Here is a 16,387-nt window from a genome sequence, read left to right on the forward strand (position 1 = left end):
TAATTATACGGAAAAGACTATCTATCAAATTCCACGTAGTTCCAATGTAAATGCTGGGATTCGAACTCAAGACCTTTAGCATATCAAGCCACGACACATTCCACTAAACCAGGACGATTGGATACCAACTAACAATAATTTAACATACATAAAGCAAGCAATATCTTTTTATAAGTTGGGCGAGTTGGCAGACCTTTATTCAGTGGGGTTTAAATTTTTTTCGTTAATAAGTGAGTTGCCAGACTGATTGTTCAATTTGATTTTACACTTTTTGAAAAGTGGGGCGAGCCGGTAAACAAGAGTGGGGTGGTTTTTTTATAAAGTGGCGATATGGTGTGGGCCGATTGGCAAGTGGGGCGAGTTGACATTGTTCGATATCTACTCATCGTGTTCGGGGGTCATAAAGGGTATACATCATATAGTAATATATAAAGTATATCATAATGGTTGTGTGGCGTTCTAAACTAGATTTTATGAATTGTAAATGGTTTTTCGTCTTATCTAAAACAGCTTGGATGTAAAATAGTTATCCCAATCGGACTTGGTGTGTCAGAGTTAAATCACCCTCTGGTATCCGGCCATCGGGGAGATCTTACACTGACACACCGCGTCCTTGTGGGATAACTATTAAGGTAACGTTGGAATATTTGGTTAATAATAGTCCTGGTATCTATGATGAGTTTATGTAACCGTTTTAGTAACATGAAAAACTTGGGTTTTGTTAATGAGATATGCGATCAAAAATAAACAAACACAATTCATCAGATGATTTCATGATATGCGACTACAAATGATGACACACGTGAAGGAAGTGACAATCACATGTATGCCCATCAGCAAACTAACATCTTGTTCCTTACTTCCAATAACTCTAAGACGACTGCTTACTTCGGTTGTTCCTGGAATAATTTCTCGTTGCGTGCAAGGTCAACAATCGTCCTACACGTTGTGTAAAAAACTGACAACATTAAAAATCTTAGCAATGCAAGTAATTTGATGTGCGTTTGATTTTCATTGGAACGTGTTTTTGTAAATCGTACGGAGATACACGTTTGCATGCAGTACATGGAGGGATAAATGTATAATTATATCACATTAACGACACTTTTTAAATGGACAAATGTCAATTTTGATTTAATGAAGATGGTCAAAACTTGAATTTGCCAAGTGATGTTCAATGGTTTAATAGGTTGGAATTATCATCTTAAATTTGTTTGAAGTAAATTGCGGATTTCATCAAGTTGTTTTTGTATATTGGCGGATGAAGTTTCCAGATTTTCAAGCCTTTTATTGACGCGGTTCTGATTGTCTTTTATAATTTCAACCATATCACATACTTCTGTTACTCCTTTGGCAATTTCAACAGTGCCAATGACATTCTCGCGCAATCTATACTTTTCGTAACTAGACTTATACATTGTGCGAATAGCGGAAATTAATTTTCTGCGATGACGAATTACATCAGTGCTAGAATGCTGATATCCCAGTTTGCGAAGCCGCCGTATCATCATTGACTGCTTAACGACATCCGCTGCAGCATTACGATGAATTTTGTCCATATTGATCTGCTGGACAAATGTATGTACATACTTCTCGGAACGTGATTGTTCAAGTTGCTTCGCCAATACGGCTACGCACAGAGCCATAATTCCGACGCCCATCATTCCGGTAGTAATAGCAAACACACGGCCACAAATACTATAAGGAACAATATCACCATAACCTAATGTAAGAAAGGTGACTGCTATTAACCATACAGCGCTAAGATAGCTACCTGCAGGAGACTTGACGGTAGAATTTTCAAATGAATAATATTCACACATCCTTAATCCCCAGCTATTCACGATCAGCGTCGTTACTAATATACCGGTCAGAATGGTCCCGGGCATGGTTGACATCAAAGCTTTAAATACAAATTTTGTATTTATATTGACTTTACTTAGTGTCCCTAAACTTTGAACAGTAGTATCCCTGAATAGATTACTGTGTACAACCAGAAATCTACCTATAATGTAAATACGTAGAAACATCAGTACCGATAAAATTGCATTGATTGGTACTTGATGTGTTTCATAAATAAATGTATCTGGGTTTAAAACCAGCATTGGCGTGGTAAAATTTCCATATGGGATCGGATGTATAGAACAGATAATAATTTCAAGCAATGTTTTCACAATAACCTTGGAATTAATGACTAACCTCCAGTTGTCAAGACCTGTGGTCACCAATTGTAGTCGTATGCCAATCAAATTGTACATAATGATTGAAATCACCAGAAAACATGTTGTTATAGTGGTAACTATCGGTAAAACGGTAGATGCTGCACCGTCGTATATTATAACATCTCCTAAAACTAGCTCGTAATGGAACACATTGCATATAATTCCTACAAGGCTAAGGACAAACGACGTATCGACTACTTTTGATCTGTTGTTCATCAATTCCTTTCTATGACGAAGTCTAAATCCTAAATTATTCTTTTCATGCATGATCTTGAAATTTTCATAGATTGGACATAAACTAGTTCATCTGTACTAACGCACCGTGTGTACTTAAATTCTGAATTAACTTTTCCAATCTGTCATCATTGTGCAAACTCTGGATTTCTGAAAATAAAACAAATTCATCAAAAATCCTTTGAAAATTATTTATTTTGACCGTCTTTTGTCTTATATGTTCTCGATAATATTACATATCTGTTGAAAATATTTGTAAGTGAGGCTTTTAGTTTTTTAGTTTCATTATTGTTGAATCTCAAACATGGTCAATTATTTGTATTCATTTGTGTTTTTGTAAAATCAAAGTTTGTCTCGTGTCAGAGTTGTCGACTTTTCGGTTAATAGGTAAAGATCTTCATATAACTGTCCCAACGAGGAATGAGGAATGAAGAAAGGCAATTCATATTTACTGGTTTTATTTTAAATGTATATAATGCTTATACACAAACATGTTAGATGGCATTTCTTTAAAAAAAAATTGTTAAAAGTGAATTCTTGCTAACATTTGTGAAGGTGTTGATTATATGAATTTATTATTTGAAATCACATGTTTATACATGATCTGTAAAATATCAATAATGTGGTCATTTTTATAAACTTCCTGTTTACAAAACTTTGAATTTTTCGAAAAACTAAGGATTTTCTTAACTCAGGTATAGATTGCCTTTGTCGTATTTGGCACAACTTTTTCGAATTTTGGATACTCAATGCTCTTCAACTTTGTACTTGTTTGGCATTATAAATATTTTTATATGAGCGTCACTGATGAGTCTTATGTAGACGAAACGCGCGTCTGGCGTACTAAATTATAATCCCGGTACCTTTGATAACCATTTACAGTCAATGTATAATATAACTTCTTCAAGCATATTGATATACAATTTTGTATATGTCCTTTCGGTTGAAATATCCGCTTATTTTTTGTGTATTTGATTTCGAATTGTTGTTCAAATCGAAACCACGAGAAAGATATTCGATATCACACGTATCTTGCATTAGAATCGGCGTCATGTGTTTTTATTTTGGAAGATTTGACAGTTGTGTAAATATGAAAATTGCTAGAAGGCATCAATTTGGCAGCTAAATAATATAAGTCGAAAGGGACACTAAAACACCATGGCCAAAGGATAAAAAAAACGGAGATATAAAAACAGCAAAAGGGACATTCAAACTGAACTGTTATATACATTAAAAGAGTGACGAAAGATACCAGAGGGACAGTCAAACTCATAAATCGAAAATAAACTGACAATGCCATGGCTAAAAATGAAAAGGACAAACAGACAAACAATAGTACACATGACACAACATAGAAAACCAAAGAATAAACAACACGAACCCCACCAAAAATTAGGGGTGATCTCAGGTGCTCCGGAAGGGTAAGCAGATCCTGCTCCACATGTGGCACCCGTCGTGTTGCTTAGGTAGCAACACACAGTTAGAAGTTTAGTTTCGCATTATGACCCTGTGATTTTTTTAAATATTAAAGTTTTTGTACAATAAAATTGATTTTTAGATAATTGAAGAATAATATAGCCTTCTTAGTGGGTTTATATGAACATTAAGATTGTTTTTAACATGTTTTATAGGCCTTTTATATGATTGACAGTCCGTATTTTCCTATCCGTACCGTTCATAGGTCCATACATTATTGTAGTGTTTATCAACACAGATTTTGTGCTCGATCTTTTCAATTCAATTTTATGGAAAAACGAGCAGATAAGCATATGATTTTTTTGGGACCACTTGATAGATATAAACCTATGGATTCAGGAAAGGTATTACTGTAATTGATTGAAATTTTCCTTTAGACCAAATTTTGGAGACTTTTGTGACATGTTCACCCCCATTTTTTGCTATATTTTGTATCTAAGAAATGCAGATTGTTGCCATGGTTACACCCAAGAGGGATTATATTTCACCTTTATGACCATTAGAAATCAAATCTATGGAAGATTCTCTTTCTATAAGTATATACATGCATAACACACATATAAAGCCTTCTTTGTTAGACAGGAGGGGAAAGAGGGTGTTTAAAAATTATGAGTGTCAATTTTAAGTTTTTTTCCTAACTGTGTATTGCTACCTTATGGCATTTGACAAAGCAAAGAATTGATTTTTTAGACAAATCATACCACAAATCTATTGAAAACTAGGTTATAGATACAATTCTGAGGGAGAAACAACCTTAAGAATGAAATATATGTTAGTTTTGTTGTTTATTGTCCTTAGCAACCAATATAGACATTTTGACACAAAGACTTGGTTACGTCATAAATTAAAACTTTATTGGCTACCCCTTGGTAAAGAAGATTGCACGTTATGTAGAAACCTTAGAAGGGAACGCTTTATATTTTTTCATGCGATTAAATCAAATTTATTATTTTAGCAAGTATAAAGCCACAATTTAGCATGAATTAAGCCTAAATTTTTTCCCGCTATTATAAATGAATTCAGTATTTACTAAATTTTAACCAAGGCTTTGGTATGGTAATACACAACAAAATTGACATTCTAGAGCTTTAAAATAGCTTTAACTTGTAAAATTTGTCTACTGTTAAGGTTAATTTAAGTTTTTAAACAAGAAAAGACAGGCTTAGAAGGTATAGTTTTAGAAATTTGACTAAAAAAGAAGAAAATGCACTTTGACATGGCATGTTTCATAAAATCACTTTTTTGTTGCATTTCAGTGTCAACTGCTAACGTTCATAAAATATTTATTTCTGAACCGATTTTCAAATCTAGCAGGCCAATTTGCTCGTTTTAGCTAGTAGAAAACAGAAATCCATTTAAAGTGGAATTGGGGAAAAAATGTTAATCCTTAAGGTAGCAATACACAGTTAGAAGTTTAGTTTCGCATTATGGCCCCTGTGAATTTTTTAAATATGAAAGTTTTTGTACAATAAAATTGATTTTTAGATAATTGAAGAATAATATAGCCTTCTTAGTGGGTTTATATGAACATTAAGATTGTTTTTAACATGTTTTATAGGCCTTTTATATGATTGACAGTCCGTATTTTCCTATCCGTACCGTTCATAGGTCCATACATTATTGTAATGTTTATCAACAAAGATTTTGTGCTCGATTTTTTCAATTCAATTTTATGGAAAAACGAGCAGATAAGCATATGATTTTTTTGGGACCACTTGATAGATATAAACCTATGGATTCGTGAAAGGTATTACTGTAATTGATTGAAATTTTCCTTTAAACCAAATTTTGGAGACTTTTGTGACATGTTCACCCCCCTTTTTTGCTATATTTTGTATCTAAGAAATGCAGATTGTTGCCATGGTTACACCCAAGAGGGATTATACTTCACCCTTATGACCATTAGAAATCAAATCTATGGAAGATTCTCTTTCTATAAGTATATACATGCATAACACACATATAAAGCCTTCTTTGTTAGACAGGAGGGGAAAGAGGGTGTTTAAAAATTATGAGTGTCAATTTTAAGTTTTTTTCCTAACTGTGTATTGCTACCTTATGAGATAACAAATCCGGTAAATAGTCTTATTCGGTAGGTCAAACAAAGTAAGGTTCGAAAAGACGTTTTTTATCAATACTTTACATGCATATGAAAGTAACTTCATATAGGTAGTACAATGACAATGGCGAGCTATATACTAGTTATTAAAGTACACGAGTTGGTTGACCGTTACGGAATAACCGTTTCACAAATGATATCGGATATATTCCTTATGTCGTAACTACAATCCACTTCCATGAATGTGACCTACCAGATTAGACTTTATCGGGTTTATAATAACATGAGCAACACGACTGGTGCCACATGTGGAGCATAATCTGCCTACCCTTTCAGAGCACCTTAGATTACCCGCGGTTTTTGTGGAGTTCGTGTTGCTTAGTCTTTAGTTTTCTTTGTTGTGTTTTTTGTACTATTACTTGTCTGTTTGTTTTTCTATTTTTTAGCAATACCATTGTCAGTGTATTTTCGGTTTATGAGTTTGACTTTGCCTCTGGTATCTTTCGCCCCTCTTTTATGTTAGCTTCGAGTGTCCTTGGATTTGAACATTTTAAATTATCATCATTGTACCAAGCACATTTAAGAAGTTACCGTTAAATTATTTTGTCAAGGATTATCACGAATTAAATATTTTCTGGATTCTGATCTAAATGATTCAAGTTGTTTCGACATGTTGGCCATAGCAAATCCCTGCAGAGGGTCTGATGCAGAAATACTTTTCATTTGAATGATAAAATTGATAAGATTTGTAATTTGATAGTAACCATTAATAATCGATTTAATAAATTAAATAAATTAAAATAAAGCTCTGCAAGGGGAGAGCAATGAGGTTATATAAATTTCTCTTATTCTTCGTCAATTTATCCCTTTCTGCATCCATTGCATAAAAATATTTAATCAAGGTGTGGTTCGTTTGATCTCAGTTTTTCATTGGTTAAAGTCCGATTATGACGTCGAATTTTCTTGTTTTCCTCTGAAATTCCTATTGTGGCGGCATGCAAAAAGGCGACCCTGTCTGATGACGTCACATAGAAAGAACACATCTTTTTGCAGATCATTCTCAAAGAAGGAACAAGTTAGCCTGCGTATTGTTTGAAAATTATTAATAAAACAGATTCAACCACCAAATCTCGTGTAATACAATATTTATCCACTCTCGACAGTGAAATTTTAAATATTTAAAACGCTCGGCGAGCCTCGCGTTTTAAATTTGAAAATTTTACTGTCTCGAGTGGATAAATATCGTATCCCACTTTACTCTATATTTATCAAACAATAAACAGTTAATTCATTTGTTCTGTTATAGTGTAAGAAAACGAATTTGGAGACCTTTGTTTTTTTCTGTTTTAATTTCCTAGAAGCGTTTTAATGTCAGCTCTCATTTGTTTTAGATAGTTGTTATCCATTCGTTTGATGTGTTAGAAATTTTACTTTTGATTAGATATTTTCCGTTTTGCATATTCCTCGGAGTTCAGTATTTTGGAGATTTTACTTTGTAGATTTCTTTTCAGTTGCGTAATTATATTTTATTAAGTTGTTGTTAATAGCGAACTTCTTAAAACATGACGCACAGCATATTTGTGGAAGTACTTTATATACATTTAGATTACGACACATGTTTGATGCTTTGATATTGAGACATTGATTAGTTCAGATCATATATATTGGAGAAAGATTAATATATTGTCGAAATAGTTAGGGATTTATTATTTCGCTTATAAAGAGGCTAAATAAAACACCTCTTATACTTCATCCTCTTATAGTTCTCCTATTGGCAAACCTAAAAATATAGAAATGCCAACAATCGAAGAAAACGATTCAACACATGGTTTTGCGGATAACCCAATATATGTGAAAATTAAACATTTGTACTAAGGGCAACCATTAAGTTTTCCTAAACACGTACTCGAAGTTAACCAATGAACGTTTAAAGATTTGATCTTATCACCATTTAGTATTAACAATATTGAATTTACTTAGTGGACATTTTAACATTATGTTCCAAAATGAAGACAGATATCCAGATTTTTCAATATTGAAATTTTTATTTCGTTTGTAATCCATATGACAGATGTTTTAGTCAATCATATTATACTACGCAAGCCCTGAAATGTAGTACCAACTGGTAGAAACATACTCATTATGCAGGCAAAGTCAAAATGGTGCTACAAAGAAAAGGAAAGTTCACAATAGATAAATCAAAATATGCTATTTCATCGGAAAGTTAATTCTCAACTGACCATCATTGCAAAGGAGTAGGTCCGGTAAGGACCGATTTTGGCCTCAAATTTCAGGTTCATCTGACGAAAGATTTTAACAACTTTTTAAACACTTAAGTGTCTATTTCATTTGAATCAATTAGTTTATGTGAAAGATTTTAACTGATTTTGTCATTAAAAACGACCCGATTCAAGCTCAAATATGAAAAATCTACCAAATATGCCGAAAAATGTCACTTTTCAGATGGTTTTCGTCAAAAACGAAAGTGGCCGCATCCGTGTTCATCCTCAATCTTTATATATGTTATGTATTATTATAAAATACAACTAACATATTAATATTAAGGATGAACACGAATGCGGCCACTTTCGTTTCACACTTAAACCGTCTAAAATTTAACTAAAATGTTAGAATTGTGAAGATTTCAGTAATTTAGCATGACTTAATGGTGCTAGTACCTGATATATGTGCATTGTATTGTCAAAAACAGCCCATATTTATGTAGCAGAAGCATTCTACTGAACAATAAATAACTAAAAAATTACATTTAAACAATTTTGTAAAACTGCTATATTTTGGGGCCAAAAAGGGGTCTTAATGGATCTACTCCTTTCTAGATGACTTATCATTTCAATATATAAAAACACATCTAACGTAAATATGATCCTATGACAAATTGGTTCCTTTTTGCAACTTACCTTTAAATAATGTATCATAACTGAACTGACCGATTAAAAGCATTGATATACTCAGATTTGTTACAGCTTGTGTTCACAGAAAAAAACCATATGTTGTTACTTCGTCAGTATCATGTCCTAGATGTATTTAACAAATAACCTTAAGATTCCAAGCTTTTATTCAATTTGATTTTATTTACCGATGAGAAGGTTTTAACACTGTGAAAAAATTCAGTTCGATAAAAAACAATATGAACTAAATTGTTAAATATAAATCTTGTGAATACAGCTGATTGAATAGCTTTAATTATGAATCCCCCCAGAAAAAGCATGTTTTTCACCACTACTAATTACTCTTGTTTTCATATGAAATAATCCATTTCCACGTCCACTGCGTTTACATCAGAGAATTTGTTTTTATTCACATGTAGGTGTGTTGGTATAACATAAATGAATTTAGTTCGAGATTTAACGAAATGTGGGGTTTGTTTGTTGCGAAAAAAAAATGTTGTTGCATGAGTAGATTTAGTGTGCATAAGCTTGTTAAATGGCGTCTTGGACAGGGTGCAGATTACCTTCAACATAAAAAAATCAATATCTGTAGCACAAAGACCAGAATTCTGCCTAAGTACCATGATCGCATTACCAATGTTTGATTTAGAAATACCCAGGAGTAGATTACCTTAGTTGTACTTGAGAACCCTTTCGGAAATTTGAGCCGTTGATGCTCTTCATTCTTTATGAACTACATATTTTGTATGAAGTTTTACCCAAAGCAACCACAGATCTTGTGAAACGGTTAACGTGCATATACTTGAAGCTGTCCAAAACCAGAATTTAAACGTTCAATACCATCCAAATTCAGGAATTAGACGTTAATTATCGATTTATTTAAATAAAGGAATTTGATGTTATCAAAGGTACCAGGATTATAACGTAATACGCCAGTCGCGCGTTTCGTCTTCATAAGACTCATCAGTGACGCTCAGATCAACATAGTTATAAAGCCAAACAAGTTCAAAGTTGAAGAGCATTGAGGACCAAAAATTCCAAAAAGTTGTGCAAAATATGGCTAAGGTAATCTTTTCCTGGGATAAGAACATCCTTAGTTTTTTCGAAAAAAGTTTTGTAACAGGAAATTTATAAAAATGACCATATAGTTGATATTCATGTTAACACCGAAGTGCTGACTATATCTGTCCAAATACAAGAAAAAGACTTTCATTATCTGTCCGAACCCCAGGTACCAGACTTCATTTCCTGTAAAAACCAGGAATCAGACGTTAACCACCTGTCGAAAACACATATTTTTTATATTGCCAGCCAAATATAGGTATCAAATGTAGACATATCGAGTGTCAAGCATACCAAATCATAATCATGGCATCTTTAATGAGTTTTTATAGCCACTGGGTAGAAGCCACTTCTGATGGATATTTCGTCTCCACGGGTATCAAATATTTTTGGAGTTGACATGACATATCATTAATATGTTCATTTTATAAATTAACAGTACAAAATGTTGAATTATAGAAACACTTAGGTCTTTTTCACGCCTACATTACGTCTAAAGTCAGGAAATAAACAACATCCTCCCTTTAAAGTCAGAAATCAAGTGCAAATGTCTGGTCGAATGCAAGTCACCACTCTACACCCCACCACCCCCTTTCCCATAAAGTCAGCAATCAGATGTTATTGCTTTGTCAGGAGTAAGGAATAAGTAAAACACTTATTGTCATGAATCAGAACTTCATTCCCTGTTAAAAATTAGGAATCAGACGTATTAATTTTTATCGTTAGATTTCAAACGTAAATGTGTTGTAAAAGCCGATAATAAGATTATCTTAATTCGTTTACAGTGAGCAAAGGATGCATAAATGCATGCAACCAGGAATCAGAACTTCATTTCTCTCAAAATTTAGGAATCAGATGTAGTTATATTGTTTTAGGTCAAGGAAAATACTACATTTCCTACAAAAGTAAGGATTATACGTAAAAAAACATGTATTCCATCTGATATAAGGAATCAGACATGCATTTCCCCTCTAAAGTCAGAATTTAGACGTAAATCAAAATATAACTTCATGTCCAAGGTCAGGAATCAGTGTACATTATGTCATTTACATGTCTAAAGTCAGACATCGGACGTAAATAAATTCTCGTCTAGTCTAAGGTTTTGATTGTTTAAGTCTACAGTCAGCTATCGGTCGAATTTTATGCATTTATTGTTTATTCATGTGTGTTCAAATGTAAAATGTTTTTTTTCAGCATTTTTTTCAGCAAATAATCCTCTAGACCCTGCAGACGATGTTTCTTATTTTACCTACTCAAAATTAACAGATTTGATCTCAACCATAATGTAAATGAGATGATGTCATTCCTTGATAATTTTGTTTGTTCACATCTTGATAATATCTGGCGTAAATCAGGAAAATATATATTAGATATACTGTTCCAAGGGTGCATGAAAATTCTCCGAATGAGTTGTTAAAAGTCAAAATGAATTCATGTTAGTCGTGTTACCTTCTTCATATAAATGTAAATATTAGGCATTTATGGGTAGTCTCTGTCACCTGTAAGGCATTTTCTGCATTATATAACTGTTATATATATTTGTCTTCTTATGAATATCTATTAGTATAGAGCCCGATCCCTATGGGCGAGAAATGGGCGAGTATATCCTGAATTTCTCTAACCTTTTATTTCTTTAGTTTTATGTTTACAGTTTTGATCTCATATAATTGAACAAATTAAATGATTTGAAATTAGGCTCATAATTACATTTAATTTGGTAGTATTATGCCGGAAGCTTATGCAATTAAGTACATACCATTCGTATTTGCAAGCCCTTTAAATTTTTGATGCACATAACTTATAATTAACTAAGTAGCAATTACGAGGAGGAGCATGTAAATTAGTGGTTTTGGCTTGTCGCTGTATATGTTATTGTTTTCCGTTTGATGTGTTGTATATAAAACACGCTGCTGGTGTTGTCGTTTGAACCATTTCACATTTTTCTTGTCAGGGCATTTTCTACCTTGCTATGTGGTACGGGTATACCTTGAAATTGTGTAGAAAGTAAAATCACAAAAATACTTAACTCTGAAATTCAAAACGGCAAATCTCTTTCAATGGCAAAATCAAAGGATTATTCTGTATCAGCGTGCGTTTTCTGTGAAGGGTTATCATGAAAAAGCGTTCCTTCATACATTTTTCACGCATTTTGCAAGTATCTGACGTCTATGAATGTTTTTCGAATGAATTGTTCAAAGTCAAAATGAATAAATGTGATTCGTGTAATTTGCGTTGGTAGAGCCGTCATTTTATTAATATGAATGTTAGGCATTTTCAGGGCGTCTCTGTCACTTTTAAATGTTAAATGTAATTGCTGAGTGGCATATTCTGCATTTCTTTATTTCTTATATTTTGTTTTTGTTTAAGTTTTTAGTTATTGAATACATTAAATGATTTTAAATTAGGGTCGTTATTATGTTGGTAACGTTTGGTAGGTTCTAAATGCTCTTCAACTTTGTACTTGTCTTGCTTCATAACTATTGAGTCTAATGTAGACGAAACGCGCGTTTGGCGTATTAAATTATAATTCTGGTACTTTTGATAACTATTAACCGTAATATTTTCATATTAAGTACATAGAACTCTTATTTTGCATTACCTTTACAGCTTTTACATTAATGCTAGCAAGACAAATCTTTGTTTGGCTTGCTTGCTTTGTTTGTATCAATGTTTGCTCAAGCATGGTAATTAAGATAGGCGGGGCTTCAGCTTGTATACATCATACTTAAATTTTATTGGACGTTATGTTGGAGGTTAAGGACACTAAATTTTAAAACATCACATGACACATATTCTCACATGTTTCCTTACCTGTAAATATACAATACAGACAGGATTCTACTTCGTCGAAATTATCTGTTCATTTTCACAATCGTAGAAACGGAAGACAATTTTTTTTTCAGAGATCCAACTTAAAGACTGTCGTCAAGCACTTTTAGTAAAATAGCTATTCGAACACACCTACTCTGATTTTGTGATCCATCGGATAGGTATTTCACTTGACCCCTATATTTCATCTTTTAGTACTGTGATTTTTTTTATGTTATAATGTCAACCTGTAGCTTTGCTATATAAAATGATATAGTCTGAAGCGAGATGATGTATCAAATACTCTTGTTTTGTACATTTTCAAGACAAAATATTCATCTCAAACACACCCTAACATAAGAAAAGGTGCACTCGATTTTCAATACAATTGTTTCCCATTTTTTAGAATATTTTCTGGAGTTGCATAATCGAAGGACAGACATGGAAATAACTGACTGAACTAATAGATTGATATGTTATAAAAACAATATTAAGTCAATTAATGTTGAAGGCCAGTTTCTCAGCCTCATACAAGAAAAAAGTGTATTTGTCATGTGATGTTTTAAAATTAAGTGTCCTTAACCTCAGACATAACGTCCAATAAAATCTAAGCTATGATGTATACAAGTTGAAGCCCCGCCTATCTTAATTACCATGCTTGAGCAATCACTGATACAAACAAAGCAAGCAAGCCAAACAAAGATTTGTCTTGCTAGCATTAATGTAAAAGCTGTAAACTGATTAAATGTATGAAGTAACAATAACACGCCTGTATGATTGAGCGCTGCAAACATGTTTAGCCCCGCAACATACTGTATATGCCTATCTCCTATGAGGAGCCTGTTAGTTATTAGTTACCGTTTGTTGTATATCATAGTTGTTTTTGTTTGTTGTTTTATATATCAAGTTTGCCATGGTCTTATTCATTGCCATACAAAATAGGTATAAATTGACCTTATGTAGATTTCGTTTTATTCGGTATCTTCACAACTTTTATACACCCTTTGAATTTCATATTTCATATTAGTTGGGTTTTAGCGTTCCTGATAAAGGTTAATCCATAAAAAGTAGTCGGCGCACATGATTTATGATGTGTTGTTTTTGTTACCTATTTTACTGTTTTGATGCATATTTCTAAAGATATAGGTAACTTGGAATTAAAAAAGTCTCCTGAAAGTCAAGATATGAGGAAGACTTAACTGAATCTGTAGTATCCTTTATATAGATATAAAAAGATGTGGTATGAGGTAATGTGGTTATCTATGTAAAAACGAGAAACAACAAACACGAATGAACTATATAAACAGACCACTGTAAATCAGATTTATCTCTAGTTCGATGAGATAGATTTGTTCAACATAGTCACCAAATTTTCTATTATTTAGTGAGAGAACATCATCTATATAGCAGAACGTAAAGTTAAAGGATATTGCTAGCTTCTTACCTTTCCTAAGAAGTTCCTGTATGAATTCAACCTCATAATAATAAAGAAACAAGTCGGCAAGAAGAGGGGCACAATTGGTTCCCATTGTTTAAGTTCATGATATTGATTCGATATTGTGTCGACAATGTCAATATCGACAGTTGGATAAACAATGAACATGTATGACATATTTCGTTTGAAATAAGGAATCAAACGTACATTTTTCCTTTTTAACCAATATTTAGACGTACATTTCCGTTCCAGGTCAGAAATCAAACGAATACATCCCGTCTAAGGTCAGGAATCAGTGAACATTACCTGTTATACTCTGTAAAATCTCATTTTAATTTCTTTTCTAATGTTACACGTATGCATCAGCCCGGAGTAGGTAAATTTTATGCATCCATTGTTCATTTACGTGTGTACGATTGATATATTTAATCTTTTGTTAATATTACTCGAAACCCTGCAGATAATGATTGTTTTAATTTTTCGTTCTCAAAATTAACAGATTTGAACTCAACCCGTATGTAAATTTTCAGAAGTCCTTCTTGAAGACATTTTCTTCTCGCATTTTGATAGTATCTTGCATATATGTTTGTTTCCGAACGAATAAATATTAGACGTGTAATTTGCGTTGGTAGATCCTTCATCATATTAATGTAAATGCATTTTTAGGGCGTCTCTGTCACTTGTAAATGTTATTGTAATTGCAGACTGGCATACTCTGCATTATATAAATCTTATTTTTGTATATCTCATTCCTCATTTGTTTTGTGTATAGTTTTGTTCTGTTATTCGACAAATATAATGTATTTGATTTTAGCTTGTAATTATGTTGGTAGTATTTTGCCGTTAGTTATTCAAATTAGGAAAACTCTTATTTTGCAAGACCTAATATTTATGGTACACATAGAATCTTATTTACTTAGTAGCAATTTCACCACTGTAGGCTTGAACACGCGTGTCTAACCCCACAAATGTCTGTATGTGGCTATCCCATCTGAGGAGCATATAATTCAGTGGTTGTCTTTCGTTGCTGTATATTATATTTTCTCATTGTTTTGTTTTTGTTTGTTTGTACATAAATCATAACTTTGGTTCTCAATTGAATTATTTCCATTTTATACCTTGCTAAACGGTAGTGGATATAGGTTGACCTTAGGTGGTTTTGGACATTTCGTTTTATCTAAAGTATTTTTATTTTATACACTATATACACTCGTGCCTTTCTTTTTTGTTTGAATATTGAGTGTTTCTGGTGAAGGTAAATCCCGAAAAAGCGCACAATATTTTCAATGTGTTGGTTTTGTTTACTGTTAATGTATACGGCTCAAGGAAAGGTAACTTGGAATTTAATAAATCTTCTTTATGGAAGGCAACATTCTACATTTTAGTATTTGATTTGAAAGACTCTGATGAAAGAACATGTCATTAAAATATGAACATAATCTTGGAAAAACTAATTTATTGAATTTTTTATTTCGGTAATTGAAATAATTTCTATTTCATGACTTATATGGAATATTTGTCAGTTAAGTACCAACGAGACAAAGACGCAATGTCATACGTGTATATAAATATCGACATACATTTTATGTAAATGGTACTCAAATCGTTGTCAATATAATGAAATTTTATGCGACTGTCATATATGTGAAAGGTTTAGCTACCGATAACAACTGGTTTAATTAACCGTTTTCTACATAAGAAAATGCCTGTACCAAGTCAGGAATATGACAATTGTTGTCCATTCGTTTGAGCTTTGATTTTGCCTTCTGATTAGGGACTTTCCGTTTCGAATTTTCCTCGGAGGTCGGTATTTATTTAATTTAAGTTTATACTCCTCATAAATGGCTTTTCAAAATGTTATTTACGCTAATCCTATCAACGCAACAATGTCTTTTGGTCTAGATGCTACGAATTTCTCAATAGTTTTCACATAGTTAGATTTTAAAATGGATGTACGAAATATTAAATCAAGACTGTTGCCTCTCTTTTTATGCACATTGTGGAATTTAATATTTTGAAGCATTTGTATGTGCTTTGTGTAAACTTGCTTCTTTTTCATTCTGCTGGTGTTATAAGAAAGTTATTATTTTCATTATTCAATGGGAATGGTCGTAATGTTTTCCTATGTATGTTTGTACCATTTTCTGATGCATTTAATAACATTACAAACAATAAACAAAAA

At 32.6% G+C, this 16,387-nt stretch overlaps 1 protein-coding gene across 1 annotated transcript; it reads right to left on the reverse strand.

Moving 5' to 3' along the window:
* LOC143078019 (small conductance calcium-activated potassium channel protein 2-like) lies at nucleotides 1–2,603 on the reverse strand. The gene has a single exon (XM_076253042.1). It carries the CDS (start codon nucleotides 2,487–2,489, stop codon nucleotides 1,200–1,202), a length of 1,290 nt encoding a protein of 429 aa, XP_076109157.1. The 5' UTR covers nucleotides 2,490–2,603; the 3' UTR covers nucleotides 1–1,199.
* Between the last annotated feature and the right edge of the window lie 13,784 nt (nucleotides 2,604–16,387).

Source organism: Mytilus galloprovincialis, chromosome 6 (genome assembly GCF_965363235.1).
Source record: "Mytilus galloprovincialis chromosome 6, xbMytGall1.hap1.1, whole genome shotgun sequence".
Taxonomy (NCBI): Eukaryota; Metazoa; Mollusca; class Bivalvia; order Mytilida; family Mytilidae; genus Mytilus; species Mytilus galloprovincialis.

Excerpts from the sequence above, each read along its gene's own strand:
- LOC143078019 (XM_076253042.1), bottom strand. The coding sequence starts at position 2,489 with ATGCATGAAAAGAATAATTTAGGATTTAGACTTCGTCATAGAAAGGAA.